The 24,683-nt window shown below is 35.7% G+C and overlaps 1 protein-coding gene across 10 annotated transcripts in view; it reads right to left on the reverse strand.

The window, feature by feature from the left end:
- Window positions 1-24,683, reverse strand: part of SNAP91 (synaptosome associated protein 91) — a 131,198-nt gene that overhangs the window by 81,746 nt on the left and 24,769 nt on the right. For all 10 annotated transcript variants that reach the window (XM_074333249.1, XM_074333256.1, XM_074333253.1 and 7 more), the window contains exons 3-7: window positions 9,478-9,620; window positions 8,738-8,813; window positions 7,868-7,970; window positions 5,971-6,064; window positions 4,193-4,304 (exon numbers count right to left, since the gene is read on the reverse strand). In XM_074333249.1, the coding sequence (XP_074189350.1) occupies window positions 4,193-4,304; window positions 5,971-6,064; window positions 7,868-7,970; window positions 8,738-8,813; window positions 9,478-9,620 (528 nt within the window). The remainder of the gene's footprint in view (window positions 1-4,192; window positions 4,305-5,970; window positions 6,065-7,867; window positions 7,971-8,737; window positions 8,814-9,477; window positions 9,621-24,683) is intronic.

Here is a 24,683-nt window from a genome sequence, read left to right on the forward strand (position 1 = left end):
AGCACTAAGTACAAGAAGTGGTTGTAGAAATCAGACCCTCAAAAACGGGAATCTGGGATTAGAGATGTAATCTGATTGGATTTCAAGGCAGTGAGGAGCCCCTGCAGCTATTGGAAAACTGGAGTCTCATAGTCTGTGCTGCACAGGAGCAAAATAATTACTTAAATGATCATCTATCATTTTCTGAAATGAGCACCCAGAATGAAGCTTATCGAACCAAGTAACTGCTGGGCTACACCGCCATGATGGGACCAAGGCAAGCAGAACTGTGTGTGGATGGCTGCTCTTTACTGGAAAGCTTAAAAGGAAAATGAGAACACAAGATTTTAAATTACTGACTCAAGGCTCCATTCAGACGGGGGTACTTTAAGCTTCCCTAAAATAACCTTAACTCTTGCAGACACAGGGCTGTCATAGTTGAAAGTCAGATAGAGAGTCTAATCTCATGAGCTGCCAAATTATAACATATGTGGGTAAGTTAAATTTCTAGCCTCACCATGGTCTCCTTTGTGAAAGTTAAGATATTAATTATGAAAGAAAACTGGAAAAAAAAGCCCTTGGATAGACTTTAACCCAAATGAGCTATACATGCTGGAAAAATCTTTTCCCTCTCAATTTCAAGAAGCTGGTCCTGCCTTCCTTGGAGAGCCTGTCATCAACCCACCTCTCATGAGGGAATCAAAATTCTCCTCCTGCCCTATCCCTCTACTTCTTCCCCCTTCCCCCTGCCAAGTGCCTCAGTACCTAGAATGAAATTAGAATCCAGCAATTCCAGCATGCTTGAGGGAGACCAGCACAAAATCTGACCCAAGAGGAAAAAATATACATACTAAAAGAAGTGCAAGATTTTGTAAATTTATGTTCGCAATAGGATTGTCAGACAAAATGCAAGACACTATATAAATTTAAATTGTAAATAACAAATAATTTTTAGTATGCACATGTCCCCAATATTGCATGTATTAATACAGGAAAGTCATTCATGTTGCTCTGAATACAAATTTAGCTGGGCGCCTTGTATTTTTTCCCTCTTCTGAGCAGAAATGAAGGATTATTACATTAGATTTTAGAGTGTAATTTATCATTTATCAATTTGGGTGAACATACCAAAAAGTGGGGATTCAAAATGCTAGCCTGAGCACCTAGAAGTGGCTCTAACACACTGGTTCACAAACTGAAGTCCCCAGACCAGCAGCAGTAGCACAGCTCAGGACCTTATTAGAAATGCAAATTCTCAGGCCCTCCCCCAGACCTACTGAATTAGAAACTCTGGGTTAGGGTCTAGCAACCTGAATTTCAATAAGCCCTCCAAGTATTCTTGAGGAAGGTCCTAGAAGCATGGCCAAGGCTCTTTTTCGTCTCCTGTAAAGGAACCATTATCAGAGTGACTATGCACAGGGGAAAAGGACATACTTTTCAGGGACACACTAAGCTGATGCTACTCAGTAGGGACCCAAAATGTCACTTACGTTCTATCAATCTGAGTAGAGGCTTCATGAGGATTAGAGGATAAAGGAAAACTATGTCCAGTGGATGCATGAAAATATCTGTGGTTATTTCCCCAGTTGTATGTATAGTTGGAATAGATATACTTTGAAACTAGCAGAGTTCTCCCACTGGTTTCCTAATCTCTGCAAAGATACAGGGCTAGCATTCCATCATATCTCCAGTTAACCTGGATGTCTGGTTTGTGCAAAAGATGAATAGACTGTAGAGAGTAACAGTAGGTTACTGTAAACTTAATCAGTGATCACCCCCTACTTGCAGAGATCCAGATAATGTCCTCTTTAGCAATGTAAAATCAGCACAGTTCCCGACAGGCAGCTATCAAACTAGAAAATTCTTTTATCTCTATCCCAATAAACAGACCCCATCAAAAGTAGTCAGCTTTCATCTCACAGGGATGCCAGTACACTCTCACTGTCTTATTTCAAGGATATCAACTTCTCTGGCTGTCATAATCCCAGGGGATATCACTTTGATGACATTAGGCTGCTTGTATCCAGTGGGCAAGAATTTCAGGTATGCTAGGAGCCTTGATAAGACACATGCAAATCAAAGGGAAAGAGATAGAATTTATGAAAGTTCAGGGACCTGATACCTCAGTGAAGTTTCTGGAGGTCCAAAAGTCCCCTTTGTGTGAAAGACAAATTACTTCACCTCGCCCTCCCTATAACTAAAATGCAAGCAAAAGTTTGCTGAGCTTTTGTGGTTTTGGTAGTAACTTGTACATATGCACGTACTGCTCTAAACAGAGTATCCGCTATGGTGTCAAACATAAGTAGGGTCCAGATGAAGGGAAGGCTCTGCAACTGTTCCAAATTAGCGCCACACGGGCCTTTGTTCCAGCAGATCTGAAGGCACTCAAGTTGCTGGCAGCAGATCCGAAAGCTGCAGAATGCCTCTGGCAAACTAGAATAGGATAAGAAAGTAGAAGAAGCTCCAGTGCTTTGGAGCAGAGCCACCTCTGCTTCAGACAGTAACTGATACCCTTCGGAATATTTGCTCTTGGCTTGCTTCTAGAGACTTAAGATTCTGACCACAGAATATCAAGTAATCGTAAGATCTCAGGTATTATACCAAAGCATAAAGTTGGACAAGTGCAGGAGTACTCCACCATGACATTGAAGCTGTACATCAGAGGTGAGCCTCAAGCACATCCTGAATATCCATGTAGGTTGTAGGAACAGATGGCTCTTATTCTCAGGGCACCTACTCTTCTGTACTGCCATTTCTCCCTCAAATCTCACCTATGACCTCTGGGGAGTTGCCTATCACCAGCTAGCTGAAGAAAAATAGACCTCAAACTTGGTTTGGAGATGGTTTCTCATGCTGGCACCAGCTGAAATGGTTTGCTGAATCATTATATCCCCACAAAGGGGTGGCCTTGACAGTAGAAGGAAATCTTGTATTATAAACCAAGCTTTAAGCAGTGTATCTATCTGATTTTCCACTTTATGTTGAAAGAAAGATGGTGAGATGTATGGAATTACATGAAATTATGTGCAGTAACTAACTGCTGACCTGGATAACCAAGGACTTGGAAAAAATAAAATTGGAAGATTGGTGAAAGAAAGTTTTGAGAAAAGGTAGTGGATTGACCTCTCAAACTAAATCAAGAGCATGAGACTATTTTCATCCCTTGCAAATGCAGACCAAAGGGCATATACATCAAAAAAGGCTCTAAATAATTGGAGGCTAAGAGGGATCCATAGGTTGATGAACAATGTGTCTATTATATCAGAAATGGAGGTTATGAATAGGTTCAACAACATGGGCTGATATATGTGCTATCATTGCTAAGTCTTTAGTCTGTCAATACTCAAGATCAATGCTGAACTTCCACCATCGCATCATACTCCAGGGAGTATGGAGTCATCCACCAGATAACAGGATAAGGATTAATTCCTAGGGAGGAGAGAAGCCATCTCTCTATACTGTAACAGTTTATCCTGGATATGGATTTACTATCTCTGCTCATATTGCTCTGCCAGAACAACCATCTGGGGAATTACTCACCATCATGGTATCTCACACAACACTGTCTCTATTTTTACTGCACAAGAAGTGAGACAACAGACTCACCCCACAGAATTCATCAGTCTTAGCACGAATCCCATCAGTCCAGAAGTAGCTGGCCTTACATAATGATGGAATGGTTTGCAGAAGAATCCATTTCAAACCTGCTCTATAAATATACTTTAAGAAGTCAGGGATTCTAGTATGTACTCTGAACTGTTGATCAGTATATGGCACACTGTTCATGACAGCTAGAGTACATGGGTCTGAGAATCTAGGAGCGAGAGTGGCCCCTCTCACTGTTATACTTAATGAGGTGGCTTCTTGTTTCCTGCACATCCCCAGGGTGTGGTATCAGCGGTCGCTGTTAGCAGAGATGAGCAGTTATTTATTGTTATGGGACTTATTCCAAGACACAAACCTAGAACCTACTCCTTCAGGCATTCTAGAATTTCGTAAGCACCAAAATCCCTGTATGAAATCCCTTCCTGCTTAAAACGTCTAGAGTGCTTTCCGTTCCCCTCACTTAATCTTGACTGATGTCAAAATCCACAGATAAATGTGACTGGAATGAATCATATATTTAGATTTTTATGTATTTCGTCTGCAGTATCCAAATCTTTGCATTCTTATAAGTCTTTATTCAAAGACACTGTTCAGTAGTTCTACCTACCAAGTAAGTTAATAACTCCATCATTGTAGCAAGCAAAAAGTTTGATAAGATCTTTGAAAAGAAGCATAAATGCAGCATTTATGACACCATTTGTTAGCTCATTTGGATGCACCTAAAACGAAATGAAAATTTAATATGTTAAATCATATCATCAAATGACAGTTTTTCTCAGAGCACGTTAAAATATCTTAAATGATTACTAAGAAATTCTTTCATATTCTACAAATGTTGTGTAATTCTTTTAGTAACCCTACCAATATCAAAAGATAGATTTCATTTCTTTGCTTCAATTTAATACAATGCAGTGAGTCCTATTAATTATAAGACACATACATTCTATTTGATCAGTGAGCTATAGATTACTCAAATCCAGCTTTTGAACATCTAGTCTTTTGTTGCTTTTACTATGTTATATTACATTCTTCCACTTCCCCTATGGAATGTTCTCTGAGGAAGGGTTCGGGCTCCAGGGGCCTGCAGTGACTCGGTGAGGAAGCATAGCATGGGGAATAGGTTACCAGCTGCCCCTAAAACAATTCTTGAGACTCACAGCATTCACCCATCCACCAAATACTCTAATCACCAACACAAAGAAGAATAATCCCCCAATCCTTATTCACAACTTCTCAAGCTCTGTTCTTTTTCCCTTTATGACTTTTCTCCTTGAAGATAGTAGTACCATTACTAAGGGCAAGAAAGGCAAACAAGAATAAATGCACAAAAAGAAAAAAAAGTTGAGAGAAGTAATTCCATAAATACCTAGTGAAGTCCTTACTATATCATCTGTCAAAAAACAAGATGCTTTGCTGCTTTTACTGAAATGTCATAGGAGTTGGGTGTTGTGACTAAGGCTCAATTATAGATTAAACCATGCAATTGTAACAGATTTTAAGTTATTAATATTTGAAGAAAATTGTTTTAAACAACCACCAAAAGAGAGGAAAGCTAACGATGTGAGTTAAGAATCTTACTACATGTCAAAATATTTTATTTGAATGAATCAGATATGTTTATTTAAACTTTTTATCTTGAAATAACTGTAAATCCATATGCAGTTGTAAAAAATATAGAGATTCTCATGTACCATCTTCCCATTTTCTCCCAATGGTAATATCTTGTAAAACTATAGTACCATATCACAGCCAGGATATTGATATTGATACAATCTACCAATCTTATTCAGATTTCCACTATTTCACTTGTGTTCATTTGTGTGTGTGTGTGTGTGTGTGTGTGTGTGTATGTGTGTGTGTGTTCAGTTCTATGCAGTCTTATCACATGTGAGGCTAGTGTATTTACTACCACAACCAAGATACAGTTATGGTTTTAAGAGACCAGTCATGTTGGTATTGCCAGGAAGAAGGACCAAGAAAGAACAAAAATAATTCCCTTTGGCGGACAGTATCATTTAAGCAGTCTCTATAAAATGGCTTCTAACAGCAGGTGGCGTTGCTTAGCTTCCTGAGGGTACATTTGCAGCTACGTCCTCTCAAACACAATAGGCGACTACCATCCTGCTCCAAACATGGGGTTCCAAGAATGCATCACTCATATTTTTCCGTGACTTAAGTAAATTACTGGTAAACTGCTCAGACAATCTGGGCAGCCCAAATCATCTCTACTGTGCTAACAGCCTAAACTAAGTGTTTATCTAATTCATTTCAATGAAAGAGATCAAAATCTGCTTCCTGAGGATATTCCCAGCTTTATCTAGAGTCCACCTTCAAATAAAAGACAATATTGATTGTGTGAGAAACGCTTGCCAGTGAGATACATACATCAAATTCAAGCAGTGCATCAATTTGTCCCTGTAGTATTGGCATACTCTTCAGTAGCTTTTCAGGAGCCATTGTCCTCATTACGCCATCAGCCCTACAATTTTTTAAAAAAAGAGAAAGATAAAACTTCCTCGTATATGGAAAATTCAAGACAACATGCATTGTTCTAAGCTGTTTCTCCCCTATTTCCTTGTGAATTTTGTGGGATTATTTTGAGACCCGAAGAGGTTATATTCGACTTCCCTCTCTGCACTACTTCCTCTTATCTGTTCTCATTCTTCAACCACACAGGCAATGCTTTCTTTCACATCGGCACGGCCTTCAGGAAGAAAGCAGTGTGGCCTGGATAAAAGAGGTCAGCTGAATTTCGGAAAGGATTTTTCTACATCTATAACAGAGATAATACTATTAAAAATGCAAGTTTCCTAAATGTCAGTTTGTTTCTGAGAAAGGGAGCAAAAACATGTCTTAGAAGTCTTCCAAACCTGTAGGACGGGGAGCAGCCGTTACACTATGAAGCATCAGTGAAGAAACATGCGTGCGGATGTGCGTAGTTTGGCCATAAGGAGCTAAGAGCTTCACTAGCTGTAGAGATCACAACTGGAGGTTAGTGCTGGAGGGTGTGTCAGAGAGGGCACTGAACCCCGTATCACCCACAGGTCTCTTAGGGAGTCCCTGTATCCAGTGATGGTCAAGGATTCGCAGTACTGAAGTAGCTCAGGAAAATACCAAGGTGAAGTGAACAGGCTGATAATGACAACTTTCCAGATCTTTCCCACTTCAGCGGTAAGGAAAGCACCCCAAACTGTCCTTACGTGCCCATGAACGGGTGCAGAAGTTTCTAAGAAGGCTGTGGACCTGTGGTAGAGAGGCCACAGTGCAGGTGGGAACATCAACAATTGTTGCCCATGGCTACGTTAAAAGTCAGCAGATGGTGTATGGACTGGAATAATCTCTAATAAGAAGGGGAGGAAGTAAAAATCTTATTTTTTTTAAATTATAGTTTATTGGGGTGACAAGTGTAAGTAAAGTTACATAGGTTTCAGGTGTACAATTCTGTAATTTTATAAAATGGTCATCCACAAGAAATCAATTTATTTTGAATAAGCAATTTTATATTGTTCACTACCATGATTAAAAAAAAAGTTCAAAGTTAAGGTTAGGTGAGCTATTAGGAAAATAGAATTTAGCTTTCTGTGTGGATTCTTCAGACTAAAATATTAAGCCTCCTACACCTACAACACCTTGCTATTATTTCAAGTTAGGAACAGATACAAGATTTGCACAAACTTTTGGCTGAACACTTGTGATTAAATTCAAACATCTTTTTAGAGGGAAGTACATACTAATTATTAATTAAAATGCAAATTTTCAATGAGGCTTATTTAATGGTTAGTATTAATGATTAGTACAATTATAGTGTGTGTATGCGCATGCGTGCACACGTGTGAAATACCAGATGGTATGACCTCTCAAAAACAGATCTCTATTTGTATACACAGTTCAGTTTCACCTCAACCAAAATACATTGAAATAACTATTGTGATCTATACCTACTGTGCTTCTAAATGAACTATATTTAAATTCTCCCCATTTAAAGTTTAAAGGTATATATGTTTTTAAGAATTTTGCATTGATTTTAACAAATAAAATGGTATGCCATGTCAACTCTGAGCAGAAAGACAGATTTCCTGCATGAAAATATAAATAAAGTAACACATATTGCAACTTCAAGGCTAACTTCTATAATATTATTAATCAAGTTTCTTTTTTCGGGTGATTGTAAACTTGTCCTTCATAAACAAAATTAGTTGGCATTTAAGCTTAGTTAAAATAAAGGTTGCTTCAAAAACTTATTCTGCTCAAATAAGTACATGTAAGAAAGAAAAAAACATACCCTTTTTTCACTCTGGCAAAATCAAACGCCATCTGTCTGTAAGAGAAAGCCTTTTCATTCAAATATCTACTATAGCGCCTAATGAAGGTAGACATATCATAACCTGGGGGAAGGAGCAGAAGAAATTAAACTAATTAATAAAATACCTTCAATTGTGCTTTGCTTAGTACCAATTTTTTTAACGCCCCAAATGTAAATAATTCCAGGACGAGGTCAATAAGTGTTATCAGATAGGCCTCATTTAAAATCCTACTACAGGCAAAAATACTTTTGGCATGAGACATTCCAGGACTATTCAGATTAGTTATGCTACCTTCCTTGTGCAGACTGTCTGCTCAGATTTTTCCTTGCATTTTCGTTCACTGTTTCAAATAACCGCCTGTTTCAGACTTAACACGTGTAGCTCTCTGATAACTATCCGCTTGCTTGGTGTGCTTGTCTCACACATAACAGCAACCAGTAAATATGATGAATAAACAAATGATTGCAATTCGAATTTTATTAAGTTATAACAAACATTTCTTTAAGACTGGAATCTTTTTTTTTTTTTTTAAATTCACAAAGTATCTTTCATTTCATTGCTTCCTGCACCTTCATAAACAAACAACTGTGGGTCTAACATATCCACTTTTTAAGGTAAACACTGAAAAAGACACACATAAAATCAACATATAATTTATATGCGAAGTTATCTAACAACAAAATATTTTAAAGCTACTATAAACTAACTATATGCTTTTACATTTTTTCGTAAGCACCCAAGAGAACTATCGATTACAATGATTTCGGATTAATAAACTCACTTCAAAAATAAAAATAATCTGCATCAAAAACATTAGCAACAAAATAATAAAATGTAAGTATTCTCACCATGGGATCCACTTTTGTCCAAAAAATTGCTGAGATTGAATAGTGTATTTCTAGAGGCCAAATACTGAATAAATCTCTGAAAAACAAAAACACTAGAATTAAACACCAGTATTCTCAAATCATACCTTTAAATAATTTCTGATTCTAAAGGGAATTTTTTATTTTTTACAAATTCTCACTATGATCTCTTTTCTTTCAGTTATGAAGCTTCCTAGTCTGCTTTCTCTGAAGGAGGAATAAAAAAACTAAATAATACTCACTGAATTAGAATTAAATTATATGATCTTTCATTTCTGTATATAACAGAAACACTGCAATTTAATAGGACTCAGTAAGCATCCCATATAAATGGGTAATTTTTATTTTATTAATATTTTCCAAAATTAAACACTTTTATAACAGCAATTTTCACTTAAAGGTACAAGGAATATTTCCTATGGGAAAAATAATCTTATTGTTCCTTTCTCCTAACATTTTTGCCCACTAATATATTTACATGGTACATACATTTCAGGTACCAGTAATATTCAATAGTTCAATCCAAGAAAATGCCTAACTTAACTTTCATTTTTTGAAAATAGCTAAAGAGAAGATTAAAATTGTACTCGAGATGATTTTCAACCACAGATTTCCCCTTTTTCTTCTAATTGGTGGAAATGCAAAGGGCCTTAAGTCATCACCATAGTCTTCTGTAAAAGCCTCCCTCCTCCACCAAGGAAAGAGAAGTTTACTTCGTTTACCTCATTTCCGTGCACCATGAGATGATGTGTTGTGACTAAAGCTTTAAATACAACCACCCAGCTACTGTTTGTTGCCCGCTCAAAGAGCGTGTCGGCCATCTGAGGAATATTAACATTGGTCTCATTGGTAGCCTGGATCAAATCTATGAAAATAGAAGATATCAATTAATGATATTAATCGTTACATACAAAAATTCATTTCAAATTTAAAATTTTTAAACCTATTTACTAAAATATGAATCTGAAATTGCTTTGACAATAGCTCATAAAATGTAAAAGAATTAAACTATAATATTTTCACACATATTTTTGTGGATACATAAATATATTTGTTACCCAATGTATTTGTTTTCTCTTGAACTTATTTTTTCTATTGAATCCTCTTCTGTACCCTTTTCTGATGTCATTTATCTCTTTTCTGATACCAATGTCATTTTTGAAAATTACAAACTCCAGGAAATCTAAGCCTCATATTAATCTTTTTTGTTTTCCCTCCAAGAACAATTGCTTCAAATACGTGGACATTTACTCTATGCTCCATTTGAAGTCAGTAACATGAATGTATTTTTTTGAAATACTATAGCTAAAAGCATACTTCACTTGGATTTTAATCATGATAGATGCTAATAAATACAATCTTGACAGATGCTAATAAATATACTTGTCCTGTAAGTGGCAGAATGAGAGCAAATAGCAAGTAAAACAGGAAAGAATTCTACTACACCCATCTAAGCTTTTACAGAACATCATGCATGCATTAAATTACTATAATTTGACTTGAATTGCTAAGAGAGTAAACCTTTAAAATATATTCACCATCCACATCTACATATAATCAGTATGATTCCGGGTGTATCTCAGGACAAATTATTTTTATATAGTGGCCAAGAGGGGCTGCCTAGCATTCAGAAAACATGGTGGTGCTGTCAAAAAGTTAGCTGAGGCAACCAAAGATCATGTGCTAAGAAGAGAAGCTAAGCCACACTGAGGCAGCGTGGATGTCAGAGAAAACAATACCCTATGACGTCTTTTGCAGGCGATATCCGCCATGCAGAGAACTGCATATGATACCCAGTTCCTAAGAAATCCCACACAACAAATATAGAGACAAACCCATGCTTTTCCTTACTCAAAATCCATACTCAGTAATCATTAAACTGTGCATTTGTTTTATGCATTTCTTTATTTTATAACAAGGTTTAAAAAGCTGATATTCCATCACTGAAATAGCTCTTAACTTCTAGACTAAAGGGTATCAATAATTGTTCTGAATTATAAATGGACCAAACCAGGCTTATTTCTTACTTTACATACATATTTTTTTTAATTCCAGTCCTCATCCCTATTCCCTTAACACCCCTCCCTCAATATTTTCCTTTATTGGAATGCTATCCATCCTTCAAGAAATCTTTCCTGGTCCCTTTTAAATGCAGCCCCAAGTGACCTCCCTCTGCTTTAAAACCTGCAGCATTTTGTTCTTGCTGGATGTTCAGATTAGATGTGTATGTGTCATAAGTTCCTATGATTTCAAAGCTCCTTGAGGATGCAAACAGTCATACCAATGTCTGTTTCCTGTGCAGCACTTCTCAGAGCACTATGCACAATAAAAATTTGTTGAACAAAATGTACAAAACCCACATTTTAGCCCAAAATATGAAGTTATTTGAAAAAGAAAAATCACTACATTATAACATTGTTTTCTGAGACTATATCATGGGACCATTTTATACTTGAAATTCTGTGTTAGTTACAAATTCCTCTATTTGTTTATTTATTGAACTGAGCTCTGGAGATACAGAAACATAGCGCTGGTCAGAGGAGACAAATACATATTCAGATAATAGAGAAATTCCTATAAGAGATAAGTAAAGAGAGGCAATAATAGAGCAGAAAGAGCCCATCCAGAACTCAGCTTAGCTCCTGCCTAGAAGTGTGACTCTGGGCAAATTCCTTAATGTCTCTTTTAAATGGGGGTAATAATTACTACCTTTCAGGGCTATTATAGGATTGCAAATGGTCTGAAAAAAGTAGGCATCCAAAATAAATGTCTGTAAATATGCTATACATAGAGTGCACTGCATTATGAGAACACATGGATTAGGAAGGACTCCATGGGAAGACCCTAAAGTCAACTATGACACGAGAGAGGAGTGAGAAGTACATTTTTAGTAAATATGCAAAAACACTCCCATAAGAGGTGTTGTGTCCTTGGAGACCTGTGGTGGTCTGGGGGCTGGGTGTGGACAGGAACTTAAGGGCTAGGCAATGGCCAGTGAGGGATCTCACACGTGACATTAAAGAGTTTGGACTCTACAGACTAAGCGGATACCCTGGAAAGGTATCAATAAGATTTCATTTTTACAGTCAACAACATTATTCAGCAACTGCTAAATACTACCTGCAAGGTAAACAGAAGCACAGGACAAGGAATAATCTTCTTTGCCTAGAGATATTACAAGACAGAAAAATGGTTAAGTTAGAAAGCTCAGTTGAGACTCAGAGATGAGACGAACCTAAACTAATGAAATAGCAGTGGAGGTGGAAGAGATAATGAATGGAGCAGAAAGGTATTTAGGAGGTACAACTGACAGGATTTACAGGTGAGTAAATGGATATTAAGAGGTGAAGGGAAAAGGAATCCTGAACAAATCAAGGTTTCTGGTTTGGGATCCTGTAAATGCTTTTTACTGAAATAGAAGGAAAGTTGTTTTCAAAGGAGACATAAACTATTTTGGACATGATACATTTGAGGTTGCTGTTGGAGAGCTAATTCGAGGTGTCTGATAGGAGACTGGAAGCATATTCTAAAGCTCAGGAGAAACATTTGGCCTAGATACAAATTTGGGAGTGATCGGTAACGAAACTGGAGCTCAAAGTAGAAGAGGAACCCAAAGATCACGCAAAGATCATGAAAATTGTATGTTATAAATAAGAAAAGTAAGAATCAAAGAAAAGAAAGACCAACATTTAAGAGACGAATGGAAGAAACATAAGTGAAAGAACAGTCAGAATGGTAAAGAGAAGCCCAGGAAAGTGAAATTGTGGAAGCCAACTAAGAAGGGAGCTTCAAAAATTCCAAGAAGCAGTTGGGAGTCACCAGGGTCAAATATTACAGAAAATCTTAGCAAGCCGATTCCCAAGAACAGAATGTACAACTAGGAAACTGCTACCAAAGCCTAAAGTATTTACTGTCTGACCCTTTATAGAAAATATCTGCCCACCCTGTTCTGTCACTAAGTAGAAAGTATGCATAAAGCACTTCTGATGTATAACAAAAATCAATGGCTGTCTCAAGGATAAGCAATCATGTGACTGAACTGAGCTGAACTAGCCACTTTTGTCATAGACTATTGTACTTTAAAGACTGATTGACAGACTTCAAACCAATGGTGATTCAGACTTATTTTCTTGAAAATAAAGAAAGTGAGCTGTCACTTCAAAAAAAAAAAAAAAAGAATGACAGCACTGGTTGCCAATGATAAAATTTAATCTTTCAAGTAAAAGCTAGAATTTTAGAAAACTTGTGTCTGCAACCGTAAACCTGATAATTTTCCAGTTCTTTAAGACTTTTCTCATAAGGTCACTGGTGACATTAATGAATATCATTTGTTGATATTATATAATGAAAAGTGTCAAAATTTTGGAAGCTGTGAATAACTCAGTGAACCAGTATTTTCCAAATGATTAGTGTAGCTATTACACTTAAAATAACGCATTCAATTCATTCAAAGTACAGACAGACCAATGAGAATGGATTTTAATATAACAGAGTATAAAAGTTGGATTTTAATGGCAGAGTAAAAAGTTCACTGACATGGTTTCAGATTCAACATTGCAATTTAAATTTAAGAAACTACCACTTAGAAAGTTATGGTGTCGTACCAAAGAAGAATATCCCCAATTTTCTGAAAAGGCTACTAAGTTTTTCAACTGTACATCTGTGTGAGGTCAGATTTTCCTTATATACATTAACTAAAGCAATATACATAATCCCGACTGACTGGATACAGAAACAGATATAAGCATCTATCCATCTTCTATTAAGCAAGATATTAAAGAGATATATAAAGATATAAAATCATATCACTCTTCTCACTATACTTTTTGTTTGGGAAAATAATTACTTTCCTTAAAAGTATTATTTGTGTTAAAATGTCAATAGATTTATTATTGTTATTTTAACATGAAAAATATTTTTAAAATTTCTCAGTTTTGTTTTCTAATAAAGTAAATATCTTGAGGTATAACTCATATAAACAAAAGCTCTTTAAATTCGTCAATAATTTAAGAGTACAAAAAAGTCCTCGGACCAGTTTGAGAGCTGCTATTGCTGGTCTATACCTAAAAAGACAATTGCTAGTTTTGTAGGGTATGCACATATTTCACTTTACGAAATGGTTTTACATAGTGATTGTACCAATTTACTAGTAAATTCTTGTATATTCTTACCAGTAGTTTATGAGTTTCTACTGTTTTACTCCCTCACCATATAAAGCATTTCCATTTAAAGAATTTCAAAAAATTAAACAAAGCATAAACATAAATATACAAAAAATACTAAAAATTGTGAGAATCTAAATGCCAAATATCTGTCATATTTGAAATCCTTAGACTTCAAAGTCTTAGTTAAACTTGGGGCTATAGATATCTTTTTGGTAGTTTTAACAAGTTTTATTGAAGTATAATTGACATACTAAAACCTGCACGTAAAGTACACTATTTGATAAGTTTTGACAAACATATGCACCCATAAAACTATCAGCAAAATCTAGATCATGAACATACCCATCGCCTCCAAAGATTTCCTCAATCCCTTTTATATTCTTCTTTCCTTACTCCTCCCCATTCTCCTCCCCTTGTCCCTTAGTAATCACCAATTTGCTGTCAGCCAATATACATTAGTTTGTATTTTCTAAATTTTCTATAAAGAGAATCATGCTTTTGGGGGTGGGGGTGGATAGGGGAAAAGTCTGGCTTCTTTTTCTCAGCATAATTATTTTGAGATTCATCTGGTTGTTGCATGTATCACTAGTTCATTCCTTTTTATTGATGAGGTGTATCTGTTATATGGACATACCAAAACTTTTTTTTATCCATTCACCTATTAATGGACATTTGGGAGACTCCAGTTTTTGGTTATTACAAGTAAGGCTGCTATGAACATTAGTGCACAAGTTTTCTATGAACATGTGCTTTCATTTCCCTTGGGTAATTGCCTAGGAGTGAAATGTTTAAGTTATTTGAAAGTAAATATTTAAGTAATTGCCAAACTACTTCCAAAATGGTCATGTCATGTTATATTCTCACCAGCAGTGCATGAGCATTACAGTTGTTTTTGTTTTGTTTTGTTTTTTCCCATTCTAATAGGTGTGACATGGTATCTCTGGTGGTTTTTCTTTGCATTTCCCTAATGACTAATGATGTTGCGCGTTTATTTCATATGCTCTTCATTAGTTTATTTGCCATTGCTATATATCTTTTGCCCATTTTTATTGGATTGTTTCTTATTACTGAGTTATTCTAGATCAAGGCCTCTATCACATGATTTGCAAATATTTTCTCTAAGTCTGTGGCTTCTCATTTCATTCTCTCAAACAGTAGCTTTCAAAGAACAAAGGTTCTTAATTATGAAGTCCTATTTATCAAGTTTTTCTTTTATGGATCATGCTTTTGTTGTCATATCTAAGAATTAATCTTTGCTTAAGTCAAGGTCATAAACATTTTCTCCTACGTCTTTTCTAGAAGTCTTTATAGTTTCAGGGTTGTATAGTTAGGTCTATAATACATTGTTAGTTTTTATAACTGGTATGAGGTATGACTAATGATTTATTTATTGATTGATTTGTTTGTTTGTTTGCATTTGGATATTAAACTGTTCCAGCACCATTTGTTGAAAATACTTTTCTTTCCCCCACTGAATTTCCTTTGAATCTTTTGTCAAAAATCAATTGACCACAAATCTTTGGGTCTATTTCAGGACTCTATCCTGTTTTATTGATCTATTTGTATATCTTTACACCAGCACCACACTATCTTGATTATTGCAAATTTATAATAGTTCTAGAAATCAGATAGTGTTAGCCTTTCAACTTTGTTTCTTTTCAAAGCTGGTTTGGCTCTTTTAGATCCTTTGTATTTCTATATGAGTTTTAAACTGAGCTTATAAACTTTAACAAAAAATGTCTGCTGGGATTTTGATTGGGATTCTGTTGAATCTATAGATCAATTTTGGGTGAATTAGCATCTTAACAATATTGAGTCTTCCAATCTGTGTACATGGTCGGTCTTACCATTTATTTAGATTTGCTTTAACAGTGTTTCGTAGTTTTCAGTATATAGGTTTACAGGTCTTATGCATATTTTGTCAAATACATTCCCAAAGTATTTCTCATTTTTGATGATATTGTAAATGGTATTTTTCATTTCAATTTCTAATTGCTCACTGCCAATAATGAGAAATAAAACTTATTTTTATATATTGATTTTCAATCCTGCAACTTTGCTAAACTCATTTATCCGTTCTCTTTGGTAGACTCCATCATATTTTCTTCATAGATGACCATGTTATTTGTGATAAAATCAGTTTTTTGTGATTTTGATATTTTTTTGTGTGGCTAGGGTCTCCAGTGTAATCTGAATAGAAATGGTGAGAGAGAACATCTCTGTCTTTTTTTCTGATCTTATGGAGAAAGCATTCAGTCTTTCACTAGTCAGTGTGATGTTAGCTATAAGTTTTTCATAGATGTTCTATTATTTTATGTGCAGTTAAGGAAGTTCTCTTCTATTCCTAATTTGCTGAGAGGTTTGTTTTTAAACCATGAATGGATAATGAATTTTGTCAAATACATTTTCTGTATCTATTGAGATAATCACAAAGTTTTTCATTTTCAGTGTTTCAGTTTGGTGAATTACATTGATTAATTTTCAAATGTTTAAGCAACTTTGCATTCTTGAGATAAATCCCCTTAGTCATGGTGTTTTACCTGTTGTTGAATTTGATTTGCTAAAAATGTGTATGAATTTTTACATCTATGTTCATGAGGGATATTGGTCTATAATTTTTCTTTTCTCATAATGTCTTTGGTTTGGAGATCAGAGTAATGCTGGTATCATAGAATAAGTTGAGAAGCATTCTCTCATCTTCAATTTTCTGGAAGAATTTGTATAGAACTGAGATTACTTCTTTCTTAAATATTTGGTAGAACTCACCCATGAAGTCATCTGGGCATGGAGTTTTGTGTGTCAGATGTCTGTCAACCATAAATTCAATTTATTTAATAGATGCACAGTTAGTCAGGTTATTAATTCATTTTTGAATGAGCCTTGGTACCTTGTTTCCCTGAAAATAAGACCTAGCTGGACAATCAGCCCTAATGCACCTTTTGGAGCAAAAATTAATGTAAGACCCAGTATTATATTATATTATAATATATAAGACCCAGTCTTTATATTATATTATATATATTATATTATAATATGTTATATTATATCCGGTCTTATATTTTAGTAAAATAAGACCGGGTCTTATATTAATTTTTGCTCCACAAGATGCATTAGAGATGATTGCCTGGCTAGGTCTTATTTTCGGGGAAACAGTAGTTTGTACCTTTCAACAAATTTGTCCTTTTCATACAAGTTGTTGAATTTATTGGCATTAAGTTGTTAGTAGAATTCCCTATTGTCCTTTACACATCTTTAGAATCAGTAGTAGTGTCACCTCTCTCATAATTACCTGCTATTGGTAATTTATGTCTTCTTTCCTTTTTCTGATTGGTCTGAATAAATGCTTTTCAATTTTCTCCGTCTTCTCAAAGATCTATCTCCTCCACAATGCAGGAGATCAGTAGGATCCAAATGGGGTCCTCCATACTCTGCTATAGTCTGGAAATTCTCTCATGGCAGTAAGCTGGGACAATCCTAGATATCACCTTGCTTGTTTTCCATTTCTCACAGATCACTGTCCTTTACTGCTTAACGTCCAATACAGTGAAAAGAGTTACTTGATAAACTCTGTCCAGTGTCTCAGTTGTTTTAGGTAGGCAAGTAAATATAAACCCCACTACATTTTGCCACAAAATCTCTCTTTTTGATAGTTTTAAGCAATGAAAATATGTTAGAAAATCTCTCTAAGGTAAGAAAGTATCATCAAAATAAGAGAATTAAAGAAATAGATGTAAGTGGGAAACAACTTTAAGAGTTGTAAATAATTGTGCACTAAAAAAGAAAATAGCAACAAACCCAAATAGCTCTCAAACTTGCGATCACCTACTTTTTGCACGATTATATCAGACTCTCAACCACTTGAACCAAATGAAAAGGTAGCCCACAACAGGGCCCTCATTACCTCTTGCTTGGACTGCTCTATAACCTGTTCTCTGAATCACCTCCAGCTCAACTAGATATATTTGTGGTAAAATAACTGATCATAGCAGCCACTCAAAAAACCCCTGGGGCCTCCTATTGCCCATTTAATTAAATATAAATACCTCAACGCAATAAGTATAAGGTCTTTCACTAGAAGGCTCAGCTACCTTCCTAATATTTTCTTGGCTACAAACTGTGTCAACAATATTGTACTGATATCTTTTCATGCTGTTCTAATTGCCTAGAATGTCTCTACCCTCACCCTTTTGAGATCTCATCTCTCAAGAACAATCTTAAACACTATAACCTTCAAAAAGTCTTTTCTGACATCACCCTCAAATGAAAGACAGGCTTTGATTTTTTCTTCCATGCAGAATGGGGCAAAGGACACTGGACTTGTAGCCAGAGACCTAGACCACAACCTGACTCTGTTACTTATGGACAAGTTAATCTGACCACTCTGCAGCTCTGCTTTTTTACCTAGAAATGAGAGTAATAACTACCTTACAGAACAGATACTGACATTTGTGTTAATCCTTATCATATGTACTTCTATTATAGTCCTTATCACACACAATTATAATTGTTAATTTACGTATGTCTCTGCCCCATTGTAGCTCATGGTCCAATATGAAAAATGGAGTCATATCTGTGTCTTTGGGTCCCTGGTACCTAACATAGGCCTTGACATATAAAAAACACTTAGTAAATGAGAGGGCTATTACTAGCTTAACATTAGTCTGCCTCAGTCTAAAATGCTTTCATACTAAATCTAATAGTTGGGTTTAGAGGCCTATGTCTTTCCATAACTTTTACTAGACACAACTGAATCACCAAATTAGACAAGAAGAGTTACTTTTATTTCATTCTTAGGTATACTTTTATCAGAAGCCTAAATTTAGAAAGGCATCCTCTATTCCATTTAAAAAATATTTAAAAAGAAAATAAAAATCTCTCTCTAGTTTATATCATTACTGGCCTATCTCAAAAAAAAAAAAAAAAAAAAACAAAACAAAAAAAAAAACCCACCGAGAAAAATCCAAAAAAAAACAACCTAACATTGTATCTTAAAGAACTAGAAAAAGAACAAATGAAGCACAAAGATAGCAGAAGGAAGGAAATAATAAAATTTAGAGAATTAAATGAAATAAAGAACAAAAAAAGAGAGAAAAAGTTAATGCAATGAAGAGCTGGTTCTTTGAAAAGATTAATAAAATTGACAAATCCCTAGATAGACTCACTAAGGAAAAAAGACAAACAAAATCAGAAATGAAAGGAGAAATTATGACAGATACCACAGAAATACAAAGGATCACATAAGAATACTATGAAATAATATATGCCACCAAATTCAATAAACTAGAAAAAATGGATAAGTTCTCAGAAATATACAACTTTCCTAGACTGAATCACGAAGAACTGGAAAATCTAAACAGACCTATCAACAGCAAGGAAATTGAAATAATCATCCAAAACTTCCCCAAAAACAAAAGTCCAGGACCAGATGCTTCACTAGTGAATTCTACCAAAATTTCAAAGATGATTTAATACCTGTTCTCAAACTCTTCTAAAAAATTGAAGAAGAGACAATACTTCCTAACTCATTTTATAAAACCAACGTTATCCTGATACCAAAACTTGGCAAGGATAACACAAAAGAAGAAAACCACAGACCGATATCTTTGATGAATACAGCTGCAAAAATCCTAAACAAAATACTAGCAAATCAAATATAACAATACATTAAGAAGATTATACATCATAACCAAATAGGGCTCATTCCAGGGGTGCAAGGATGGTTCAAAATATGCAAATCAATGTGATATAGCACATAAACAAAATAAAGAATAAAAATCATATGATCATATCAATAGATGCAGAAAAAGCATGTGACAAGACACAATATCCATTTATGATTAAAACACTTAATTAAATTGGTATAGAAGTACCTCAACATAATAAAGGCGATGTATGACAAACCCTCAGCTAATATCATACTTAATGGTGAAAAACTGAAAGCCCCTCTCAATTTTGTTCAACATAGTATTGGAAGTCCTAGCCAAAGCAATCAGCCAAGAGAGATAAATAAAAAGCATCCAAATTGCGAATGAAGAAGTCAAATTGTCACTTTTTGTAGATGACATGATTCTTTATATAGAAAACCCTAAAGACTCCACCAAAAAATTATTAGGAACAATAAACAAATATAGTAAAGTTACAGGATACAAAATCAATGTACAAAAATCCATTGTGTTCCTATATACTAAAAGTGAATTTTCATAAAATGAAATAGAAAAAATAATTCCTTTTACAATTGCAACAAAAAGAATAAAATACCTAGGAATAAACTTGAAGGATGCAATGGACCTGTACAATGAAAACTACAAGACATTATTAAGAGAAATTTAAGACAAAAAAGAGAAACATTCTATGTTCATGGACTGGAAGAATCAACGTAATTAAAATGTCCATATTACCCAAAGCAATGTACAGATTTAATGCAATCTCCATCAAAATCCCAAAGGCATTTTAATAAAAAAATAGAGCAAAAAAATCACCAGATTTGTTTGGAATCACAAAAGACCCTGAATAGCCAAGGCAATACTGAGAAAAAAGAACAATGTTGGAGGTATCCCACTCCCAGGCTTCAAATTATACTATTATACAAAGTGACGCTCAATTTCACTAGGTATTAGGGAAATGCAAATCAAAAACCCAATAAGATATTACCTCACACCTTTCAGAATGGTTATTATTAACAAAACAAGTAATAACAAGTGTTGGAGAGGCTGTGGAGAAAAGGGAACCCTCATACACTACTGCTGGGAATGTAAACTTGTACAGCCACTATGGAAAACAGTATGGAGTTTTCTCAAAAAAATTAAGAACAGAATTACTATATGACTCAGCAATCCCTCTTCTGGATAGCTACCCAAAAATCTGAAAATGTTTATTTTAAAGATACATGTATCCCTATGTTCACTGCAGCATTATTCACGCTGGCCAAGACATGGTAACAACCAAAATATCCTTTGACAGATGAATGGACAAAGAAGATGTGGTACATATGTACAATGGAATATTACTAGGCCATAAGAAAAGATGAAATATTGCCATTTGCAACAACATGGATGGATCTTGAGATTATTATACTAAGCAAAATAAGTCAGAAAGAAAAAGTCGAAAACCATATGATTTCACTCATATGTGGGATATAAAATTGAAAGCAACAAAATGAACAACACAAACAAGCAAAAACTCATAGACACAGACAACAGTTTAATGGTTACCAGAAGACAAAGGGAGGTAAAAGGGGGTCAACTATATGGTGACTTTTATTTTTATATTACTACATGTGATCATTAATGTAATCTAGTTTCTAAATTAGGTAATTTCATTCATCTCAAAGAAAAATATGTATATTTTGTAATTTTTTTTGTAGTCCTTTGTAGAAATATATACTACAAAAGTTCCTTTTTTAATACTCTTTGTTCCCTTACAGGATCATGGCAGATTTAAAATTAGGAGATGCAGTAAATGGACAGCACAGTTAAGTCATTCAGTTAAGGCTTTGGAGCCAGACCAGGCGCAGTTCAACTATAACCTGTTACTTAATAATTGTTTGATCTTGAGCAAAGTTGCCCCCTTTCATCTACATTTCTGCACTGCCATGATGGGGATAATAGCACTTATGTGACAGCTGTTTTATTAAAGTGGGTAACACAAGCAAACTATCTAGCACAGAGACTGATACATTTTAAGGGAAGGATATCAAAGTACTAGCACAGAGCTTGATACACTATATCCATCCCTTACAGCATATCAGACTCTGTGCTAGATACTTTGCTTGCAATATAAACATACCGGGGGTGCCAAAAGAATGTATACACAGGACTTGTATACACATGAATATCTTTTGTTATCAGTATATATTGAGTATTACAATTTTAATACAGTTTTTCCTTTCTTAAAATGTGTATACATGTTTTTGGCACGCTCTGTATACAGAGATATATTATACTACATAGTATAGTATACACTAAAAGGGATAGGTACAAACACACACAATTATAATTAGATCCATCCTTTGCCTACCTATATCAAAAAAGACAGCATACTTTGTTAATTAATTCAATCAATTCATTCATTAACAAATACTTACCGAATGCTTATCATGTGCCAGGCCCTGTTCTACCTGTTAGAAATACAGTAGTGAACACGACAGACATAGTTGCCTTCATAGATCTGATTTTCTAATGGAGGACACAAACAACTAGATATACAATGTGAGGCAGGGATAAGTAATGCAGTAAGAAACAAAATAAGGGGATGGAGAGTTTTAGTGAGTACTTTCTCAGATAGAGTGATCAGAAAAGGCCTCCCCACAGAAATAACATTTAAAGAGGCCCACATGCAGTGAGGGAGCCAGCCGTTCAGTCATCTTGTGAAGGAACGTTCCATGAAGAGTAAACAGCAAATGCAAAAGTCCTGGGGTGAGAACATGCCTGATGGGTTCAAGAAACAGCAAGAAAGCCAGTGTTCCTGGAGAGCAGCAAGCGAGGGAGAAAGTGGCAAAAAGAGAATTGATCGGGACCAGGTAACTCAATGCATTATAGGTTACAGGTGGGACTTGGTATTTCATTACAATGCAATGAAAAGTTGTTTGAAGGTTTTGATCAAGGGAGTAACATGACCCAACCTATATTTTGAAGAATTACTATGGTGGCTACATGGAGCACAAACTGGGTGGGGGGAGTGGAATTTGGGAGACAAAGGAGATTATTTTAATAGTTCGGGTGAGAAGTGATAATGAGTTTGTATCAGTGTGCAATGGGGACAGAAGCAGGAAAACAAAAGGTAGGATTCTGGATATTTGAAAGGTAGAGCCAAGAGGCTTAGCTGGTAGATTTGATGGGAGGCATGAACTACAGACAAGACAAGAATGATAAGCTTGTAGCAGCTGAACAATTGGATGAACGGCGTCTTTTTCCCTCTGGGAAAGACATTCAAGCAGTGGAGGTGAGGCATGTGCTTGTATAAAAGTGCTTATTTCTCTTTTCACCACTTTCACCTACTTTGTCACTCTCTTCTTTGACTTCACTCCCAACCCCACGGAGCCCCATGCCCTGTGTAATGTCTGAGCTGTATGCAAAGGTATGACTATTGTCTGGAATACAGAAAAGGATGTCCTCAGAGTTATGTCAACATTTAAGCATCATAGTAAACTATATTCCAAAGTTCCCCAAACATGGGCCAGTCTGAGACACAGGCATCAGCAACTTTTCAAAATGAATATTATGAATTTACCATGATTCTTCTGACCGATTGGAATAGAACAGAGACTGTCCATGATGCCTCCCAAAGGCAGCATCACAACTCAGAGAGCTTCAAGGAGCCAACATAATTGCCCAAATGCCAACTGGCATGACTCTGAATCCAGGGCCATGTCCCACTACTGCTTGGGATTGGGGTAAGGGGTGAGTGAGCAATGCATGTGTCAAATATTGCATCCTCAGTTCATTCTAGGATGGTAAAAATCATTAGGACAAAAACTGGAAGTTTACTTTTTGTCTTTTAGGATCTGTACACAGCTAGTTCTGGCATTAACACCATAACCTTTAGGCAAATCAATGGATTTCTTTAGCATAGTGTCTTCAGCCATGAGATAGAAATCATCACATACGTCCACTGGCCATACTATGTTGCTTTTATATTTTACCCTCTTCCAATTGTTTCCTTAAAAATTATCATAGGGTTCTCAAAAGAACTCTGTGCTTTAACAACCAGAGGACAACTGATATGAACAGAAATTTAAAAGTATACAGTATTATAGAGGTAGAAGATGACATTTGTAACTGACCACTGAAACAGAAGATCGTGGTGTTCTGGGCAATCCACAAACAATCTCAAGCCAGGTCTCTGGCTGGCAGTAATTGCTGGAAGGATGGCCTTTGCTGACTTCGTTGCCAGGGAGATTTTAGAAGATATGTGCAGCTTGGGTTTCTGATTTCCTGCTACTGCTACAGGGTGATCAACTACCTATGTCTAGTCTTCAAGTGTGTCAGATAAATTAACTCATGTCCTATTTCCATGACAGCCTTATGTTTTTTGTTTTGTTTTGTTTTTTGCTGTTTGTTTTTTAACAGAGCCTTGGACTGAAGATAAGCTTAAGGCACTTACATTAATATTCTCTAAAAACAATATTTTACGAGTCTCTAGAGAAGAATTTGCAACGTTAGTAAGTTTACCATATCCCAACACTGATTAACCCTGCGTGTCTTTTTAATATCTAACCCAAGTTCTTCAGGCTCTAACCATAGCCCATTACTCGCTATTCTGCCCTCAGAAAAGAACAGCCATTTCACCTTCAGTTAACTCTTTATATTCAACAGCTCCTTTTCAAACGTTCTCAAGCCATAAAGAAAAGCAATGTTTCATAGTTAGGACTTAAGCAGAGCAACGAGGCATCCGCTTTCTGTTCCAATCAAGCTCCCTACCCACATATGTGAAACATGTTTTCTAAAAATAAACAGTATCCCTAAATGGTAACTCCTGCTGCAGACATGCAGGACTTGTCTCCTCTGTTGTATCTACAGCCCAGTCTCTAGAGTATCTCCCCAGTGCTGATCTGGTTTTCACTCCAAGGCTAGTACAGGGTACCTCGTAATGTACCATCTACTCCTGCTCCTCTCCTAGGTAAGAACCCTCGGTAACACCTCCTAGCATGATTCCCATCCTTGGCCTTCCCAAGTCTTGCTTTTATTCTTCAGAACCTTCCACAGAACTTCCTAGAAGGAAATGTCCAAAAAAGACCCCAATTTACTTTCTTTCTGAAATACCCA

Source organism: Rhinolophus sinicus, linkage group LG05, assembly GCF_036562045.2.
Source record: "Rhinolophus sinicus isolate RSC01 linkage group LG05, ASM3656204v1, whole genome shotgun sequence".
Taxonomy (NCBI): domain Eukaryota; kingdom Metazoa; phylum Chordata; class Mammalia; order Chiroptera; family Rhinolophidae; genus Rhinolophus; species Rhinolophus sinicus.